The following is a 21,209-nucleotide window of genomic DNA, read 5'->3' on the forward strand; positions in this document are numbered from 1 at the left end:
GCGGTGGGAAGCGCCTTATAAGCCCGTGGCCGCGCCACCCCGGAGAGCGCGCGTACTCCGGCCCCGGGCGGGCCCCTACCGAGCCGGTCTCTGGTCAGGTTAGGGGAGTACCCCGACCCGGCCCCGACCTCGGGCAAACCCGGACTCCGCACAGACTCCGGATCGCTCCGAGTCTGGACAGACCTCGGACGGACCCCGGCCCGGGATAGATCCCGACTGCAGACGGCTCCCGGCCCCGGACGGACCCCGCGCGGACCCCGGCCGCGGGTGGACCCCGGACAGATCCCGGATCGCTCCGACTCTGGACAGACCTAGGACGGACCCCGGCCCCGCATAGACTCCGGCCGCCGGTGGACCCCGGACAGACCTTGGCCCGGGATAGATCCCGGCTGCAGACAGCTCCCGGCCCGGGACGGACCGCGGCCGCGGGGGGACCCCGGCCCCGGACGGACCTCGCGCGAGCCCCGGCCGCGGGTGGACCCCGGCCGGGCCGGGCGCGCTCCTGCCGGCCGGGGATGCGCGGCCCGCGGCATGGCCTCGGCGGTGTTTGAGGGCACGTCGCTCGTGAACATGTTCGTGCGCGGCTGCTGGGTGAACGGCATCCGCCGGCTCGTCGTCAGCCGGCGCGGCGACGAGGAGGAGTTCTTCGAGATCCGTACCGAGTGGTCGGACCGCAGCGTGCTCTACCTGCACCGCAGCCTGGCCGACCTGGGCCGCCTGTGGCAGCGCCTCCGCGACGCCTTCCCGGAGGACCGGCCGGAGCTGGCGCGCGCGCCGCTGCGTCAAGGTGGGCGCGGGCCCGGCCTGGGGGGCTGGTGGTGTCGGGGGGCTCGGGGGACCGAGGGCCTCGAGGGCTGGGAGGCAGGAGTGGGCTCGTGTAAAGTGCGAGGGGGACACGGTGGGGCGCTTGTTAAGCCGGAATGGCGACCCCACGGCCCCTGGCACGGGACAGGGATCCTTAGACTCCCGCCCGTCCCCGGACCGTGAAGAGCACTGGCGGGCGGGCGGCAGTCTGCATGCGACCGCGGCAGGCGGGACCGGCGCGGCCGGAGGGGCTGCGGGAGCGTTGGGGAAGAGTTAAGGACAGCGTCCCGCGGGGGGCGCGCCCTGTCTGGCCCCCACCCCACCCCACGGGGCCGCTCCCCCTGTCCCCGGTGGCCGACAGCCGAGTGTGAGGTGCCACGCAGCCTCTGTCCCTCCCCGGGAGGGGCCGCCGGGGTGGGTCCGCCTTGGGTTTGATGAACCCGGCCGCCTCCTCCAGGCCTTGTGACTTTCCTGGCTCGCGGGGACTGGGTGGCTTCCCGTTTCCTCTCCGCGGCCCACGGGCTGGCCCTGGAGGCTGGGCAGAGGAGGCTGGAGGAGAGCGAGCGGAGGCTGAAGTTGAGGCTGGAGGGCTAGGCCCCCTCCCAGCCGCGCATGCGGGACCACCTGCCCCACTGGGAAGGCGGTGTGGTCCTCTAAGCGCAGCCCAGGGGCACCTTCGGGGGCGCCTCCCTGAGGTCTTGGGACACTCTCCACCCCCCTGGTGACAGCCCCGCCTCAGCGTGAATTATCTGGGTAATTAGCTCATTCTCATGACACATCTTCTGGCAGACCATCACTTGGCAAGTCTCCCAAGGCTGGCAAGTTTGCCGGCCCTGCCCCTGGAGCCTTAGGCTGATGGCTGCTCTGGAGGGGGTTTAATGCCATCCCAAACATGGCAGCAGTTTACCTTGACTCGCTGCTCGGGTGTGTGTGTGTATTATTGTATTTTCAGTGTATCAAATGGATGCCCAAATCAGGAAGCTTAGATGACGGAACAGCACTTTAGTCCATGCCTTACATCTCTGGAACGGGGAGGGCCGTAAGCAAACAGGAGCCCCCGAGAGCTAGCCAGAGTCTGCCCTCCACTTACCTCCTCATGCCCTCGCGGGTCTCCGGGTCTCCCCGTCAGAGGAGCCTGCTCAGCGCTGCTCCAGGCTGGCTCCTCCCCTTAGCGCAGGACTGCACACCCACCTTCCCTGCGTGCTCGCGGGTTCCGGGTCTGGCAGGAGCAAGCCCTCCAGGGATGTGGCTTCAGTTGTCACCCTCAGCAGCTTCTGACGGGGGTCACAGGCGGTGGGGAGGAAGGCGCAGCTTCAGTTGTCTTGGGACCTGGTGAGGAAACGGCCTTCCACGGAGCAGAAGGCGGGTGAGTGTGAGGCATGTGACCCGCCATACACACACACACCCACTGTGCACACACATGCCCACATTGTGCAGAAGGCGGGTGACTGGGAGGCACATGACCCGCTGTGCACACCCCCACCCCCATGCATACACGCACCCCCCCATCGTGCACACACATACACACCCATCATGCACACATACAACTGCCTTGCACACATACGTCCCCATCATGCACACCCACACACACCGGGCACATGTACGCCCCCATTGTGCACACACACCCCATCGTGCACACACACCTGCCTTGCACACACACACTCCCATCATGTACACACATACCTGCTCCTATAGTGCACACCCACACCTGCCGTGCACACGCACACTCCCATCATGTACACACACACCTGCCTTGCACATGCACACTCCCATCATGCACACACACACCTGCCTTGCACACGCACACTCCCATCATGCACACACACACCTGCCTTGCACACGCACACTCCCATCATGCACATACACACCTGCCTTGCACACACACGCTCCCATCATGCACATACACACCTGCCTTGCACATGCACGCTCCCATCATGCACATACACACCTGCCGTGCACACCCACACCCGCCGTGCACACGCACGCTCCCAGCTCTGTCTGTGTGTGCAGGCTGCACTGGGTCAGTCCTGAGTTTCCGAAGTGTCAGCATGGACTGCCTCTGCAGAGTGGGCCACCCACAGGGAGGCAGGAAGAGAGTGGTCACCAGGGAGAAACCAAGACGCAGAAGGGATCTCAGCTGCATTTAAGCGTCTGAAGGGGAAAATCAGACGTGGGTATTACGTGCGGTGGGGTGCGGGGCAGTTAGGTGAGGACCAGGGTCAGGTGTGCACGCTCTCTAACGGCCCGTGATGGGCTGTGGGAAGCATCTTCTCGGTTGCGTCCTGACAGTCGAGACCAGCGGGAAGACCGCCATCTGACTGGGGGGCCTCCTGCGAGGCCAGCTCAGCGCCTCTGGGGCCAAGGAGGGGCGACATTAACCCCCTGTCTGGGTCTCAGTTCTCTGCTTGGAGGCAAGCCGCTGCCCCCAGCACCACCTGAGTGTGTTGTACACCCACGGGAAGGCCTTTTCCTTCCCTCAGTCCTCGTAAGTCCAAGGAAGTTGTTTCCTAGGTAAAATACATCAAAGAAGAGTTCACTTTATTTCCAGGCAGATTTACTGTTGGCAGAAAAAGATGGACTGGATGTCCAAACCATACACGCAAAAGGCATCCAGAAGTGTGTGTTGTGTTGAGATGGCAGGTTTTCTCAGTATAATTCCCCATCAGAGGCCCTCAGTTTAAACTTACTGCATGTTTCTGGGCTGGGTTAGATTGGCCCTCTTGTCTCTTTCAAAAGTTCTGTGAGCAAGTCTGGCTTCCAGAGCTCATCCTGGCCGCTCGTGGCTGTTGTCAGAGGAGGACTGGACACCTCCAGGGCACGGGGCAGCCCTGGCCCCGACCTGCCCCTTAGGTTCCGCGTGCACTCGGGATGCCGAGACCTCTGTCGTGGTCGCTGGGGAGCTGCGGTGGGAGCGTGTTCTGTGCAGCCTGTGTACGGCCCCTTCCTTCTGCACGCGCTGGTGTTGCCTTGGCCGTCTGTCCGGGGACTGCGTGTGTTTCCAGTGAGGTGGTAAACTCCTGTGTGCAGTGGTGGCTCAGAGCTCACCGGCCGCCTCCCTGGCCTCCCGTCTGGGCGAGGCGGCCCTCGGGACTTGTCTTGCTTCCTCTGTCCTTTTCCTTGGCATCTTGACCTTACGCTCCTCTGCATCCGGATCTGATGCCCGCGTCCTTGCTTCCTTGTCCCCCTGCCAGGGGAGGGAGGCGGCTGCTTCCTGGGCATGTTGTTATCTCTGGGTGACTGAGGCGTCCCTCTCTGCTTTTTCCCACACTCTGACACAGATGGGCCAAGTCTCCAGCTGACATCCCCTCTGCGTAACACATTGGTTCAGGGCTTCCTGACCAGATGTGGCAGGGTCGCTTGCCTGTTATATCGCTCACGTCTGGAAAGGTTTACGCTTTAAAAGACAATCATGCAGAATTTCCCAATGACTACTTGGAGTTTTTGGACTATTTTGATCATTTTTTTTAATAGCACCCCATTTCAGACCTTATACAGTCACCTCCGTAGTGAGAGATTCTGTTTCCAAAGTGGTCGGGTAATCTTTGTTTCCTGATTACTGTAATACCAACACTTTGGCTTTGTGTTCACTCCGCGAGTATCTCCCAGCCGCCTCCCCTGTGCCCGGCAGCTTTTAGATGCTAAGGACGCAGCAGAGAACAAAACAGACAAACCACTTCCCTCCTGATTCTGTGTCTCGGTTAGAAGAATCTGATAATAGTCAAGATAAGTTAAAAGTATGGTAGATGGTTGTACATGTTCAGAAGAAAGGAATTTGAGGAGGGAAGGAGAGGAGCTGTGACTTGTTGGGGCAGGTGAAGGGTTCACTTTTAGATGGGCCAGTGGGGGGAGGGGGCAGTAAGGGATGTGAGTGCCTGGGATGGGGCTGCCAGCGCACGTGCAAAGGCCCTGAGGCGGGCGTGAGCCCAGGTATCTGGGTAGGGAGAGAACTGCTGTGGCTGGAGGGCAGGTGGAAGGTGGGGAGTGGGCAGATTGTGCTCAGCGTGAGGCTCTTGCTGGGGATGGAGAGCTGGGAGTGGAGGGACTTGACGGACGGGCAGTCTGGCTGCCGTGCTGAGAAAGGCTGGAGGACCAGGAGAGGCACCTGGGATGATGTGTGTGTATGTTGGTCACTCAGCTGTGCCCTGCTCTTTGTCACCGCGTGGACTGTAGCCCACGGGCTCCTCTGTCCATGGGACTCTCTAGGCAGGAATACTGGAATAGGTTGCCATTCCCTTCTCCAGGGGAACTTCCCAACCCAGGGATCGAACCTGGGTCTCCTGCATTGCAGGCAGATTCTCTACCCTTTGAGCCACCAGCGAAGCCTGGGGAAGGTGTGGGACGTGGTCGAACACGGCTGGTCTGGGAGGGAGACCCTGGGCTTTACTGAGAGGCCAGACGTGCCTGTCGGGGGCGTCGGGTGAGGCAGAATGCCGACGGGAGGAGCTGACTGAGCGCAGAGGCTTAGTGTTTCTCCAAGGCAGGCCCCTCCTGGAGAGCCTGCGTGTGTGCTAGGGTGTCGTCCGTTCGCCCTTGTCCCCGGGGGACATGGATCTGCCTGCGTGCTCTCTGACCCTCTGTCAGACACGGGGTGGAGGGAAGGTGTCCAGCACCTACCAGCAGGGCCCGGACGCAGGCCTGCCGGCCAGGACGCCCCCAACCACCGACAACTCCGGGGACGGCGTGCGCTCCCAGGCCCTGCTCTCAGGCAGCTCCATGCTTTCCCCTCACTGGGGGGAGATCGCTGTCCGATTTGGGGGCCAACTGCAGGACCCCCGAGTTCACTTTCCTGGTGAAAGTGGCTGAGGATGCAGCGGCGGCCGCAGGGCTCCAGGCCGCGGAGCAGTGGCAGGAAGGCCGCCTTCTCCTGCCCTGCCTGCTCCCGGCGCGGCCCCCAGCCCGGCCTCCCTGCAGGGGGTCCCCCTCTTCCAAGGAGGGGGCCGTTTTCCCTTCTCTGGGGCGTTTTGGGGAATCTCTCTGCTTCACAGATCTATTTTTGAACCTCTTCCGTACACAGGGCTCCTGGCTCGGGCTGCCAGGCTCTGCCGCCCCCCGGTCCCTAGGCGGCCACACCCGCCTCCTGGGAGTCGCTGCCCCCTCCCTTCCGAGCGCTGTGTTCCTCCCCGAACCCGCGCCCGGCCATCGCTCCGAGCCCCCTGTCCACGCCCCGGACACTGCGTGCCCCGTTGGTGGCATGTGGCCCCGTGGCCTCAGCTGCACTGTGGACCCCGGTGCCCCGGGCCAGTTCCCAGTCGGGGAAGGAGCTGTCGGAAGCTCACGGCCGTCGCTGGCTCTGGAGCTTCCCGGCCGCGGTCACCTCCCACCAGGTGTCCATGTGAAGGCCTGGCTCTGCCTCTCAGCCCCGGGCCCTGCTGGTAGCATCTGGCTGCCCTGGGGCTGGCTCCCAGGATGTGGTCCTCTTCTCTTTGTAAAACAAGAGTGGGCCTGCCGCGACTCCGCCGTGTGTTTTTATCCACGCTTTCCCAAGATGCCGAAGGTGCCTGTGGCTGGGGGGCTTCAAAGCCAGGGAAGGTGGGTGAGCGGTGAGAGGCGACGGCAGACCCCTGAGACGCAGGCTGGGTGTGCCCGCTCCGTGGGGCTCCGCCTGGAGCTGCAGGAGGGGCCGAGGGAGCGATGACCCCCGTGGGGACCCCGGGCCCCGGTGCAGCCCAGCGGCCGTCAGCAGTGAGTCGGGGACCGTGAGCGAGGACTCGGTGTTACCGGGGCTTGGTATCATCATCCCACTAAAATTGTCCTTATTGGCGCTTTTGTTCACGTTTACTTCCCTGGGTAACCGGAGACTTCCCCCAGTCCTTCTGGTCGTCAGCGCTGAAAAGAGGGTCCCGTGAAGTCCCCTGCCGCGCCCCCTCAGACGCCTCCCCGCGGTCACATCGGGCGCACGGTCTTGTGGCCGGTGCCGTCACCTGACCTGACGCAGCCCGGGGCTCCCTGTTGGAGGGCCTGGCCTGGGGCGGGTGCTGTTTATTCCCTAAATTCCTTCCGAGTTTTAAGGAGGACTAAAGCTCAGCGAGTGGCTCCCTAGGCATGCTGAGTCTGAGGTCCAGTAAGGAATTCTGCTCGTGGTTGGAGGAGAAGGAGGCGGCCTGGGGAAGGAGGGCTCGGTGGGAGGGGAGCACCTCACAGGCGTGGGAAGACGCCAACAGGAAGTCTTCCCTCAGCCGGGCCCCGGGTGTCCGGACGCGTTGCCTGGTGTGTGCCCTTCTGTCTCCACTGCCTGCTTTCCCTGCCCGTCCTCGTCCTAGGGAGGATCGGGGGAGAAACTCCTGGCCTCCAGTGTCACCGTGAGCGTCACTGGGCCAGGGAGGCCGACGGGGAGGACCGAGCCTCGTGTGCAGCAGGGGGAGCTCAGGGCAGAGACCCGAGCCCCACCCCTCGGGCGGGAGGCCGCAGGCCACCTGGGGAGAGCGGGCTGCGGTCTGGACGCTGAGTGTAACGAAGAAGAATCACCTGGGTTCGCTCTCGAGCTCATCGAGTGAGTCCTCACTGCTTTTTCCCTGACCGTCTATACAGACAACACATATTTAGGAGGTTATCATGGGGGGATTTCCTGGAAAATTTAAAACACTTTGTTTCCAAAATTTGTGTTACACTCCCTGGTGGCTCAGTGGTAAAGAATCTGCCTGCCAATGCAGGAGACGCAGACTCGCTCCCTGGGTTGGAAAAAACCTCCTGGAGAAGGAAATGGCAACCTACCTCGGTGTTCTTGGCTGGAAAAGCCCAAGGACAGAGGAGCCTGGCGGGCCACAGTCCACGGGGTCGCAAAGAGTCAGACACGACACAGCGGCTACAGGAACTAGCAGCTTTTTGAAGCATGTGCATCTCTTGTGCAGGCAAGGTGACCCTGCATTCCTCACCTCGTCCAGCCCGTCTGCTTCTCTGGACAGCGAGGGCTGGACTTCTGAAACGCAGTGTCTTACTTGATTCAGCCGGGGAGTTCACGTCACAGAAGATTTCCCCCGGGGCTCTGTCGTGGGTCTCCACTCGAGGGACTTGCGCTCTCTGGGTAACAGACTTGCCTTCCCGGCTGAGAGAAGGATCTGTGTTCACACCCAGAATTGAAGGGGCCCCAGGCGCTCAGCTGGATTCAGCCCCGAGCCCGGCCCTGGAGGCTGGCTCGGTCACCGGAGCCTCCGCCAAAGGAAGTGGGACGTGGGGCCAGGTGTCTGCGGCGAGGACGCTGGTCTGTGTCTGCTCAGAGCCTGACCTTTGTGCTCCGACCAGCGTGTTCAGCTTGGGTTCTGAGAATGAGTCGGTGTTCGTATAAAGACCTACCGTGGAACTCACAGAAGCTCATGTCGTGGTCTCGCATCTCAAGGCTGCACCAGTTTGGACAGAAGGGGCCCCCTGGCTGCTGTAGCCTGAATGTTAACCCCCAAAAAGGATGTGAAATCAACATACTGAAATTTACATACGGTCGTGTTATCAGTCTTCAGGTTTCAAATTGTTAACTGTTCTGGGCGACGTCTGGATGAATTTCTCATGTCAGAAGCTGTGTAGAGTGAACTTTTAAAATCGAGGTTGTATCGCTGACTGTGCTTTATCAGAAATGAGACAATTTTCCGGGACGGTGAAGTGTTCCAAGTCAGTTTCCTGTGAGGACAACGTGGATGTGGCGGGTCCTCACGGGCTGCTGGAGCCCTCTGCTGGCTGGCCCTGGAATGACAACAGCCCATAATCAAGAAGCCTTGGCGTTTCTCTGTCCACCCTTGCGAATTCAAAACCATCTTACCTCTTGGAGTTTTTAGAACCGTGATCTCAGACAGTAAAACTGAGTCAAACAAGAGCCCCACAGTTTTTGCTCCGCCAACAATTTTTGGAATACAAAAGCTAACGTTCCTAGATAGTCCCAAATTATTGTACGTCAGCTCATTTTTGAAAATAAAATTTTAAATCCTTCCTGTAAACAAGTGACATTTGGAAGAGCGGTACCAGCCTGTAATAGCCAAAGCTGTCGGTCACAGAGGAGGAACAGAGCAGGTAGACCAGGAAGCCCCGGGCTGTGGGCGCTTGGTCTGGGGTCTTGATGTGCCATCTGTCCTGGGCGATGCGGGCTCCAGCTGCCCGTTATGTCCCTACCCACCCCCACCTCCTACCACCCCCACCTCCCCACCTACTTTACAAATTACCAAAGGGCAGTGATGTCCAGGCCCAGGAGAGGAGGGAAATGTGGGCCCGGAGTTTGGAGAGGGCCTGGCTCTTGGAGGCCATGTGGCTGGTGGTGACCCCGCCCTGCCCTGACGTGAGGTTGGGACAGGGGCTCTGCAGGGGCCGGGGGGGCAGCCTCTCAGAGGCACCCAGCGGAATCTATTGCTTGTGAATCTCCACCTTCGGCCACAGCCCCCCCGCCCTGGGAAGAGGCCAGAGTCCTGGTCATTCACGGGGATGGGTTCCCTCGGAGGAAGGAGGACTTGCCTCAGGAACGCTGGTCCCAGTCGCCTTGGTGGTCTCTGGGCACCTGTTTTGGGGAAATCAAAGTGCCCCAGCTAAAAGCCAGAGCATCACACAATCGTCTGTCCCTCTGTTCTTGCCAGAGGGATTCCGGCAGCTTCTTTCCCCGTTGAAATGTCTTCAGCCCCTCTTGTCTTGAAGTGTGTTTTCGTTTCCTAGGAGCGCCATTTGGCTTCCCCTCTGGGGCTTCCCAGGTGGCGCTAGTGGTAAAGAACCCGTCTGCCAATGCAGGAGGTGTAAGAGACAGGGGGTCAGCCCCTGGGTTGGGAGGATCCCCTGGAGGAGGACACGGCAACCCACTCCAGGATTCTTGCCTGGAGAATCTCGGACAGAGGAGCCTGGCGGGCTGCAGTCCACAGGGCTACAGAGACTCAGACTCTACGGAGAGGCTCCGCCCACCTGGTGGGGTCTCATTGTCTGTAAGACAGCTCACGGGATATGGCTCTGAATATCATCTGTAGCTCCTGGGAAGAAACTAAAGCTCCTTGACTATGCTTAGTGACTGTGTCATTACTATTTAGTTTCCTTTGACTGTTTTCCTTTTTTTTTCCTGCTTGTTCCTACGTCTCTGATTAAGCTTATTCATTGCCTAAAGTTTTTCCACAGACAGACTTCAGGCTGAGGACATGGGTGGGGCGAGAACTGCAGGGTCCTACTCAGAATGAGGGTGTGGGGTCACAGGGTACGAGCTGATGAGGTGCGCTGGGGAGGGTCCCCAGGGCCTGTGCCCCGAGCCGGAACGCTGGTGTGTTCCCGAAGTCTGAGGAGGCACTTGTTGCCTTTCTCTGCTTCCTTCTGGAAATGTCACCAGGAAGGTAGAGCTACAGGGCACCCAGTAATCTGAATTTCAGATAAACAATGAATAGTCTTTAGTGTGTCTGACCACGCTACCTCATTATTCACCGTGTCCAAAGTGCACGTTGAACTGGGCGTCCTGCGTGCTGCGTTCTGATTCCGGAACCCTAAAGGAAGGTCAGCAGAGAACAGAATGTGTTTGTCAACTCGGTGGCACCCTTGGTGGTTACAAACCCAACGGTGGGCTTTATGTCCTAGAAAGTGGGCATAAATGTGCTGTGTGCGTTGGCCATACGCGAGGCTAATCTTCCTGTATTGTCCTTACAGAATATAAAAACACGACTACTGTGTCATGAACCTGTGATTTAACAGCAGTATTCTAGGTGTAATAAAAACTGAAATGTGATGGTTTTATTGTCTTAGAACAAAGCACTTTGTGGGGATGATTTATGTAACTGTCCTCTCTCAAAACAACTTTTCAGAGAATTTTTGCAGTATCCTTCTTTCCCTCCACAGTGGGAGAGAGATCTCAGAGGTGTGTGTGTGAGAACTTCTAAACAAGCACGCAGGCCTGGGAGGAGGTGTCCTGAGACCCTGAGACTCTGCCCCAGGTGTAGCTTCCTCCCTTCCTGCTGCCCCCAGCCTGCCAGGCGGTGGTAGGGCGGGCAGCCTGGGAGAGAGGGGTGGCTCAGGCCCGTCTCTCTGCCGACGGCTGGGGCGCCACGCGGGAGCGACATGGGGTGTGTGGACAGGAGTCTGGGTCTATGGCTTCTGGGGTCTACGGCTGGCTGTCTGGGTCCACGTGGCCGAGCGCTGGTCAGGACCAGGCAGCCCGCTGAGCAGCAGACCCCGGGTGAGCAGGTGAGGGGCCTGGCCTGTCTCCAGGGAGTTCAGGGACCAGCTCCTGACCTTGGCTGGACATTCTCGACGCCAGCTGATGCGAGGGCCCCCGCTCAGCCTGGACTTTCAGAACCGCCCTGTGTCTGGGGCGCCCCTGGCTTCCATGGACCACGTGTTCTGGAGCCTCTGAATTTCAGTCAGGCAGTTTAGGAAGTTAATTTTATCTCAATGTGGACTTAGTGAGTTGCCCACAAAATAAACAGCCTTTCTCCTATCAAACAAAACCGGAATTTCTGAAAACTGAGATTCAGTGACTGGAAGTAGTTCCGGGACGCCAGCCTCTGTGGTTAGGATCCTGGATCACGCGAAATGCCCTGGGAATCTGAGTTGTTCTTTCCCTGGGAAGCTGATGTGAACGACCGGTCTTGGGAAGGTCGGTGCTCCTCTGCACAGCTCACGGGGAGACGGAAACACACCCGAATCTCTGTGCAATTCAGTCCAGTCGCTCAGTCGTGTCCGACTCTTTGCCACCCCGTGGACTGCAGCACGCCAGGCCTCCCTGTCCATCACCAACTCCTGGAGCTTGCTCAGACTCACGTCCGTCGAGTCGGTGATGCCATCCAGCCATCTCATGGTCTGTCACCCCCTTCTCCTCCTGCCTGTTAGCTCTCGCATTTTAAAGACAAAGTACTGTGCTCTCTAATAGCCAGTCAAGACTGCTGGTAACTGGAATGAGGGGTGGAAGCTCAGACTCCTGGAAGATGCCGTGAGTCATGGCCATGCTGGTTTTCTCTGAGTAAAGAGCTGATTTCCCCCTTCTGAACCCCACAGCTAAATGACTTCTCTCGTATGGGCTCCTGGGGCCCTGTGGTCGCCTTGGCTGTGTCACTGGGGGCAGCGGGGAGGCAGTCTCCCTGGCTGCAGCCACCACCCTGGAGGGGCCGAGCTCCGGCCCTGCCCACTGTCCAGGGTGTGGACAGAGCTGGCCTGGCGGTCCCACGAGGAGAAGACTTCGGTGGTCTCCCTGTGGCTCTCAGACGGCCCCTCTTCAGCACACACCTTCATCACTCTTTGGGTCGCTGAAACCTGAACTGAGGCTGAGGAACGGGCTCTCGGGGCAGGACTGAGCCCACGTGGGGCTGAGCGCCCTTCCCAGAGGTCTTCTGTGGAGGGCGACCGCAGGGTGGCGTCCCCACTCGGGGCTGCCTGCTCGTCTGTGTTTCATTTGGGAGCCCACATCCTGGTCTGCTTCTCTGATGGAGGCATTTCTGCTTCGACCCCAGGACTGGTTGCCATAAAGGACGCCCATGATATCGAGACCAGGCTTAACGAGGTGGAGAAGCTTCTCAAGGCCATCATCAGCATGCCTCGCAAGGTGGGGGCGCAGCGGGGGTGCTGGTGGGCAGGTGGGTTGGCGGGCGCCCTCCTGGAGGCCTGGGGGGTGGGGCGGGGCCAGGGGCCAAGGAGAGAGCGCCTCCTTGGGCTCTGGGAGCGCCAGTGTTTTCTCCCTTGGGAAGAAGCGGAAGCAAGGGGCTCACAGTTTACTGGAAAGTGAGGCGGACGTGTGTGAAACGCCGGCACAGGCCTGGCACACGGTCCCCGTCCCGCCTGCCCCGGGCCCCGAGCCCCCCCAGCCCCTGGCCCATCGCCTCCGTCCCGCGGGAGGAACGTGTGTAGGAGGGAACGTGTGTAGGAGGAGCGTGTGTGGGAGGGAACGCGTGTAGGAGGAGCGTGTGTGGGAGGGAACGTGTGTAGGAGGAACGTGTGTAGGAGGAGCGTGTGTAGGAGGAGCGTGTGTAGGAGGGAGCGTGTGTAGGAGGAGCGTGTGTGGGAGGGAACGCGTGTAGGAGGAGCGTGTGTGGGAGGGAACGCGTGTAGGAGGAACGTGTGTAGGAGGAACGTGTGTAGGAGGGAACGTGTGTAGGAGGAACGTGTGTAGGAGGAACGTGTGTAGGAGGGAACGTGTGTAGGAGGAGCGTGTGTAGGAGGGAACGCGTGTAGGAGGAACGTGTGTAGGAGGAACGTGTGTAGGAGGGAACGTGTGCAGGAGGGAGCGTGTGTAGGAGGAACGTGTGTAGGAGGGAACGTGTGTGGGAGGAGCGTGTGTGGGAGGGAACGTGTGTAGGAGGGAACGTGTGTAAGAGGAGCGTGTGTAGGAGGAACGTGTGTGGGAGGGAACGTGTGTAAGAGGAGCGTGTGTAGGAGGAACGTGTGTGGGAGGGAACGTGTGTAAGAGGAGCGTGTGTAGGAGGGAACGTGTGTGGGAGGGAACGTGTGTAGGAGGAACGTGTGTAGGAGGGAACGTGTGTAAGAGGAGCGTGTGTAGGAGGGAACGTGTGTGGGAGGGAACGTGTGTAAGAGGAGCGTGTGTAACAGGGAACGTGTGTAGCAGGAAACGTGTGTAGGAGGAACGTGTGTAGGAGGGAACGTGTGTAGGAGGAGCGTGTGTAAGAGGAGCGTGTGTAGGAGGAACGTGTGTAGGAGGAGCGTGTGTAGGAGGAGCGTGTGTGGGAGGGAACGTGTGTAGGAGGAGCGTGTGTAGGAGGAGCGTGTGTAGGAGGAACGTGTGTAGGAGGAGCGTGTGTAGGAGGAGCGTGTGTAGGAGGAACGTGTGTAGGAGGAGCGTGTGTGGGAGGAGCGTGTGTGGGAGGGAGCGTGTGTAGGAGGAGCGTGTGTAGGAGGGAACGTGTGTAGGAGGAGCGTGTGTAGGAGGAGCGTGTGTAGGAGGAACGTGTGTAGGAGGAACGTGTGTAGGAGGAGCGTGTGTGGGAGGAGCGTGTGTGGGAGGGAGCGTGTGTAGGAGGAGCGTGTGTAGGAGGAACGTGTGTAGGAGGAACGTGTGTAGGAGGAGCGTGTGTAGGAGGAGCGTGTGTAGGAGGAACGTGTGTGGGAGGAGCGTGTGTGGGAGGAGCGTGTGTGGGAGGGAGCGTGTGTAGGAGGAGCGTGTGTAGGAGGGAACGTGTGTAGGAGGAACGTGTGTAGGAGGAACGTGTGTAGGAGGAGCGTGTGTAGGAGGAGCGTGTGTGGGAGGAGCGTGTGTGGGAGGGAACGTGTGTGGGAGGAACGTGTGTAGGAGGGAACGTGTGTAGGAAGGAACGTGTGTGGGAGGAACGTGTGTGGGAGGAGCGTGTGTGGGAGGAACGTGTGTGGGAGGGAACGTGTGTGGGAGGGAACGTGTGTGGGAGGGAACGTGTGTAGGAGGAACGTGTGTAGGAGGAGCGTGTGTAGGAGGAGCGTGTGTGGGAGGAACGTGTGTGGGAGGAACGTGTGTGGGAGGAGCGTGTGTGGGAGGGAGCGTGTGTAGGAGGAGCGTGTGTAGGAGGGAACGTGTGTAGGAGGAACGTGTGTAGGAGGAACGTGTGTAGGAGGAGCGTGTGTAGAAGGAACGTGTGTAGGAGGAACGTGTGTGGGAGGAGCGTGTGTGGGAGGAGCGTGTGTGGGAGGGAGCGTGTGTAGGAGGAGCGTGTGTAGGAGGGAACGTGTGTAGGAGGGACGTGTGTAGGAGGAACGTGTGTAGGAGGAGCGTGTGTAGGAGGAGCGTGTGTGGGAGGAACGTGTGTGGGAGGAACGTGTGTGGGAGGAGCGTGTGTGGGAGGAGCGTGTGTGGGAGGGAGCGTGTGTAGGAGGAGCGTGTGTAGGAGGGAACGTGTGTAGGAGGAACGTGTGTAGGAGGAGCGTGTGTAGGAGGAGCGTGTGTAGGAGGAGCGTGTGTAGGAGGAGCGTGTGTAGGAGGAACGTGTGTGGGAGGGAACGTGTGTGGGAGGAACGTGTGTAGGAGGGAGCGTGTGTAGGAGGAACGTGTGTAGGAGGAGCGTGTGTAGGAGGAACGTGTGTGGGAGGAACGTGTGTAGCAGGGAACGTGTGTAGGAGGGAACGTGTGTAGGAGGAGCGTGTGTAGGAGGAACGTGTGTGGGAGGGAACGTGTGTAGGAGGAACGTGTGTAGGAAGGAACGTGTGTAGGAGGAACGTGTGTAGGAGGAACGTGTGTAGGAGGAGCGTGTGTGGGAGGAACGTGTGTGGGAGGAACGTGTGTAGCAGGGAACGTGTGTAGGAACGTGTGTAGGAGGGAACGTGTGTAGGAGGAGCGTGTGTAGGAGGAACGTGTGTGGGAGGGAACGTGTGTAGGAGGAACGTGTGTAGGAAGGAACGTGTGTAGGAGGAACGTGTGTAGGAGGAACGTGTGTAGGAGGAGCGTGTGTAGGAGGAGCGTGTGTAGGAGGGAACGTGTGTAGGAGGAACGTGTGTAGGAGGGAACGTGTGTAGGAGGAGCGTGTGTAGGAGGAACGTGTGTAGGAGGGAACGTGTGTAGGAGGAGCGTGTGTAGGAGGAGCGTGTGTAGGAGGGAACGTGTATAGGAAGGAACGTGTTTCCTCCCAGTACTCCAGGTCAGAAGTCGTGCTCACCTTCTTCGAAAGATCGCCCCTGGACCAGGTGTTAAAGAATGACAACGTGCATAAAATTCAACCCAGCTTTCAGAGTCCGGTGAAGATCTCAGGTGAGACCCGCAGGGGAGGCGCGGGGTGGGTGTGGGGACAGCGCTGCCGTGGGCGGCCGAGGGGTCCGGAAACCTTCCCCGCCCACTGTCCACGTGCTGGGCATGCCTGCCCCCCTCAGGACCCAGAAAGCAGACCCGACAGGACAGAGGCGGAGGGGAGGAGCTGCTTCCAGATCTTGTGAAACGATGTGCTTCTCCCTGCTGGCCTGCGGCTTGCACGCTGCCTGCTTCCAGAGGTGTATAAATCGAAACTTACTTAAAAAGAGCAGTCTATGAGGAAAGCATTAATGAGGCATTTTGAAGCGAATGGCTGGAATCCATCATCCAGCCTGCAACAATGCGAGTTCAGCTCGCGCGGCATTGCCTTTGTTCTGGGCTTTAGGGCAGGTGGGACAGAAAGGGACGCTCGGCTTGGGGCTCCTCAGTCCGGGCCTTGGGCCGCGCCTTCTGGCAACAGTCAGCAGTGGTAGGAGATGGTCCTGCAGGTCTCCGAAGAGCGAGGGGAAGCCAGGCCTCAGCCCGCTGCCAGCTTCCTCTGATCTGCATCAGTACAGCGCCATACTCTTTCCTCGGTGCTGCAGGTGAGGCTCTGAGGAGCGTTTGTAGGGAGAGGTCTGTCCCAGGAGCCCGGGGACTTGTCCGGGCCCGGGCGAGGTCCTGCAGGACCACCCCCTCGGGGGACGGGGAGGCTGCTCCCGCCGGAGGTAGGATGTACCTTCCTTGTTCACTGAGTGGCGAAATGAACGAATCCAGACGAGAAGAGGATCAGTTCAGAAGTCCTTTCTAGGACACGGTTCCTGACGGCAGCGCCGCCAGCCCCTGAGGTCCTGGCTGCCAAGAGCGGCCCTACTCCCCAGTCTTGGCCCATGTCGGGGTGTGCACAGACTCGGGGGTCCCCAGGCACGGAGTCTCCAGCAGCCAGGCCTCCCCCCCTCGGGGACGCGTCGTCAGTACCCACGTGGGCCACCCCGGGTCTGACTTCCTGGCTCATTGACTTGGTGATCTCCTGTGGCCCTGGGCAGGCCGGGATGTGGCCCCTCTGGGTCTCCCGTCACTGCAGCTTCTGGCACCTCTGACGTGGCCTCTCTGGAGGCGATGCCGCCTGGGGGGCAGCCCTGCCTTGGCGCACACTCAGGCCTCCGGGTTGACCCGCTAGGGGCCAGGGCTCCACTAGGTGGCATCAGGTGCTTGTGGCATAGGGACCAGCCGCCTCCCAGGGCCTTGGTTCTGACAAGTGCTCTGGCCCCTTTGGCAAGGCTTTGGGTCAATGGAACCGGAAACATTCGTCACCCCATGTTAATCTGAAAGCTTGTTACCATCTCTAAGAAAACTGTGCAGCTTAAAACGAAGCATACACCTCAGCCTTTATCTGGTTACTTAGATGAATTGATATCAGCCACAAAACCCAGAGTATTAAGGTTTGCGAAGCCTGGAAATATAATTTAATTTTTTATTAGCCAGGCATTTGTACAGTCTCAGCCTTAATTTTCACCAGCGTTTGTTAGATTCTTTATAAAAACTATCTCATTTAACGCCCCCCCCCCAGCCCCCCAGAGCCCCTTAGGATAGACACTGTTATTCCCATTTTACAGGCTGCTGCTGCTGCTGCTAAGTCGCTTCAGTCGTGTCCGACTCTGTGCGACCCCATAGACGGCAGCCCACCAGGCTCCCCCGTCCCTGGGATTCTCCAGGCAAGAACACTGGAGTGGGTGGCCATTTCCTTCTCCAATGCATGCAAGTGAAAAGTGAAAGTGAAGTCGCTCAGTCGTGTCCAACTCTTAGCAACCCCATGGACTGCAACCTACCAGACTCCTCCGTCCATGGGATTTTCCAGGCAAGAGTACTGGAGTGGGTTGCCATTGCCTTCTCTAATTTTACAAGCTAAAAAACAGCAAAGAGTAACCTCCTTCACAGGCTTAACTGGTAGAACTGGAGTTTCCTGGAGGCCCAGCTGGCTTCTCTTCACCAACAATTAAGGAATGATTTGTGACAAATGTGTTTTGGGGTCTGGTTCCATTTTCTAGATTCCGTGTTCTAGAACTGCAGATCTCACATTTAATAAAGACTAGGAGATTCCTATACGAGATGACTCTACTTGCAGCACTGATGTTTGTTTTCACTTGTAAGGCTCTTCCATCCCCCAATTCCCCTGGAGAGGGTGGGAGACAGGGTTTGGGGTTGTCAGCTGGCTGTGCTGGGGTCGCTGAGGTTTTACGTGCTTCCTGGGGCAGACTTGAGTCAGGTAATAAAAGCAGTGAAGAAGGTGGTCCTGGGCGCTCCCCTGCTGGTCCAGTGGTTGAGACCCACACTCCCAAGGCAGGGTCCTGGGGTCGGTCTCTGGTCAGGGAACTAAGATTCCACGTGCTGCATGATATGGCTCAAAAAAAATGGCTTTTTAATTAAAAAAAATGTGGCTCTGTGCTGTCCTGCGCTTCACACTGTGAGGTTGGGGTCTTTCTCCCGCTCTCAGGGGTCGTGCTCCGTGGGTCTCTCCGCCCGCTCAGGCTCTCGTCAGCCTCTTCTCTGCAGCCGGTGGTGTCATTGGCCCTGATTTCTTGCTGGTTTTCGGCTCCTTCTTCTGACGCACGAGCTGTCTCAGGCGGTGGGCTCTGGCTGGGCTCAAGTGGGAGGGCAGGTCGGGGACGAGCCGCGTGCTGGTGCCGCTCACAGGGGGCGGATCCAACGGCCCTCCTGGCAGGGCCGGGGAGACGTGCACTATACCTTCTCCAGAAAGTCGGAGGAAATTTCAGCCATTACTCGGCAAACCTGACTGATGAATGTCATTTCGTCCTGGGGGGGGAGGAGGAAGCCAGTTTTCTGTCTTTTTTGCGTAGTTTCCCCAAGTGTCTTCCTATGGAGAGAAACTGAGAACCAAGAACCTAAAATACCTATAAAGGTTAAAAGTAGATACGAAATTACAGTCTCGCTTATTTAAAAAGAGCAAATCTGTCCATGGGGATAAAATAATCTCAATGACGGTTATGGTATAAGAAATAAAAGGAAACAGTGCCCCAGACAACCAGGGCATCAGACGCCCGCTGAGACGGCAGTACGGGACGGCCTGTGGCCTGACCGGGGCAGAGGACGCTGCTCTGAGCTGTCCGCGTGCGTCAGGCGCTGCGTGGAAGACGGTGGTCACTTGGGAAAGCAGCAGGAATCTGGAGTGTGTTTTAAGCACATTTCTAAGGTGAGGTAGGTAGAAGGCCTGAGCGTGGGGCTTGCTGAGCAGGGATGGCGGCCGGGGACGAGCCCGTGTTCAGGCAGCTGCCGCCCTGCTAATGCCCCCCCAACCCCACCCCCCGGTCCCTATTCTTGGGGTCTGCGGTCTGCTGAGGGAAGGGCTGGGCACGCAGTCCAGGAAGTGTCAGCCGGAGAAGGGGGACGAGAGGAGATGCGTGAGCCCCAAATGTCAGAACTTCAAGCCCTGACGCCCTTGTGAATTACCTCCCTCATTGCTCTCGTTTTCAGAAATCATGAGGTCCAATGGATTCTGTTTAGCAAATACGGAAACGATTGTTATTGACCACAGTATTCCAAACGGCAAAGACCAGCACGGGGCCGCGGACCCCACGGAGCACCTGTAAGTGCGCTGACTGTCGCTGGCGGGTCCCCGGCTGGGTTCGCGGGTTCTGCCCTGTCTGTGCTCACAGGCCGGCTGGCTCGGGCGGGCGGGGGTCAGGCGCCCGCCCAGCCTCACCGCCTGCCTCCCCACGCAGGTTTGAGGGCGGGGGCGAGTTCCCCGCCGAGCTGGAGGACGGGGACGACCCGGCGGCCTACGTCACCAACCTGTCCTATTACCACCTGGTGCCCTTCGAGACGGACATTCTGGACTGAGGCCCCCCCAGGCGCCTCCCACGGCCCGCCCGCCCCCAAGGAGACCCATGTCTCCAACAGCTGGGAGTTGGGTCGGGGGGGTCCAGCGCCCCTGCTGCTTCTCGGGCTCTTCCCGCCTGTGTCTGCATCCCAGGACGTGCCCCATCGAGCTTGGACCGACCACAAGTGCCTGCAAGACGGCCCGGGGCCAGGACTGGACACCCGGCCCTCCCCAGGAGGGCACCCGGCCACCCTCCCCCATGCGCCCTCCCAAGACCAGCGCACAGGATGTTTCAAGTGAGACCTTGCTGGGTCCCTGGGTTCTGGACGACACGGGGGTTGTTCTCTCACCCAGGTTTCCCGGGACCAGGATGTGTGGCTTCCAGTCCTGCGTCCTACCTTCTTCCCAGAAGCCAGGGGCTTTGTGTCAGCCCAGGGGTGTTGGCGGAACGTTGGTCGTGAGCGGGGTGTCGGCTGCAGGCACGAGGGACCCTCTGACCGGTGCCCGTGTGGGGGACACAGAGAGGAAGGAGCCCACCTGGCCTCCTGCGAGGGGTGAGGGCCCTGGGCCCTGCCCATCACCGAGCTCTCGGAGATGCAGCCGCTGCGTCAGCCTGGAAGACGGGAGCCGGAGGGTCACCGAGTGTTCCCGGCAGGTCCCCCGCTGCCCTCGGGGAGAGTCTGGGTTCTGTGTGTTCATCTCCTCACAGAGTCTACTAACGACCAGAATTTGCTCATGTAAATAATAGTAAATTATTGAGAATCCTAATTCTTTTACACAGTCTGTTTTTTAATCTATTTTCATGAAATAAAACACACTGCTCTCCTCTGATCTGTTTATCACGTGGCTCTCGTCACCGCCCCGGGGCCAGGGGACCCCGCACACGTCCCGGCCTGCTGCCCCGGCACTCGCTGTCCTTTAGGAAGTGTGTTCTTGCTCTGGGGAGTGATCTGTGCAAAAAAGAAGTGAAAGTCGCTCGGTCATGTCCGACTCGTTTGACCCCGTGGACTATCCAGTCCGTGGGATTCTCCAGGCCAGAATACTGGAGTGGACGGCCTTTCCTGTCTCCAGGGGATCTTCCCAACCCAGGGATCGAACCTGGCTCTCCCGCACTGCAGGCGGATTCTCTACCAGCTGAGCCATCAGGGAAGCCCAGGAATCCTGGAGTGGGGAGCCGAGCCCTTCTTACCAGCGGGTCTAAACTGGAAAGGAAACAGGCGGTGTGTGCTTTTGACTTTGGGTCTCCCCTTCCTGCGAGCTTCCCACTGGCGGCCCCGGGCAGCTCCTCCTGTGACCCGGCGGGCAGCGTGGCCTTCCCGTGGCCCCTCCACCTCCCCAGCCTCCAGCCGTGCTCAGCTGGGGCAGCCAGCTTCCTAACAGGCAGTCGGGTGGCCAACGGGGTCGACAGCTGCCTCCTTCTCTTGGGGGTTAAATTCAGTCCTGAATGGATGGGGCCTCCTCCTGGCAGGGTTAGAATCAATCACGCTAAGCCAGTCAGCGTCCAAGTTCCAATCGCTGGTTCCTGGGTATCTTCCTCATTATCCATGTTCCACGGGGGGCTTCTCCCTAGCTGTGGGGTCTCAGTAGCGGCAGCTCCTGGAGCTCCTCAGCTCACGGGGCCCAAGTCACCCCTCAGGGCCCAGCTCAGCTCCCCAGGCCCACCTCAGCTTTCACACAGAATGCTTCACTGTTTTCCAATCAGCGTGCACCGAGATCTCTAAGGTAGGGGTCAGATTTTTGCATGTTTTCCTATAAAATACATCAGAGCATTCTCTGACTTCCTTTCTTTTTCTTTTTTTTTCCTGGAAAAACATAATCTTCTAGACCCATTTGTTGTGTGCCCAGATTTGAAAGGACCGGAAGTATACATCAGTATTTTCAAGCACGGCAGTAAACGGGGACCATGCAGACTCCTGCTGAGGACGCCACTGTGGGCGGTGGGGACTGGTATTGTGTGTGGAAGCTGCTGGTCATGGGGTGTTGTGGGCGCAAAGC

The 21,209-nt window shown here is 59.3% G+C and overlaps 1 protein-coding gene across 1 annotated transcript; it reads left to right on the forward strand.

Moving 5' to 3' along the window:
- The first annotated feature begins 525 nt into the window (after positions 1–525).
- PXDC1 (PX domain containing 1) lies at positions 526–20,045 on the forward strand. Its single transcript, XM_043908637.1, has 5 exons — positions 526–787; positions 12,189–12,280; positions 15,283–15,400; positions 18,869–18,980; positions 19,117–20,045. Exons 1-5 carry the CDS (start codon positions 532–534, stop codon positions 19,232–19,234), a joined length of 696 nt encoding a protein of 231 aa, XP_043764572.1. The 5' UTR covers positions 526–531; the 3' UTR covers positions 19,235–20,045.
- The last annotated feature ends 1,164 nt before the right edge of the window (positions 20,046–21,209 follow it).

Source organism: Cervus elaphus, chromosome 7 (assembly GCF_910594005.1).
Source record: "Cervus elaphus chromosome 7, mCerEla1.1, whole genome shotgun sequence".
NCBI classification, from domain to species: domain Eukaryota; kingdom Metazoa; phylum Chordata; class Mammalia; order Artiodactyla; family Cervidae; genus Cervus; species Cervus elaphus.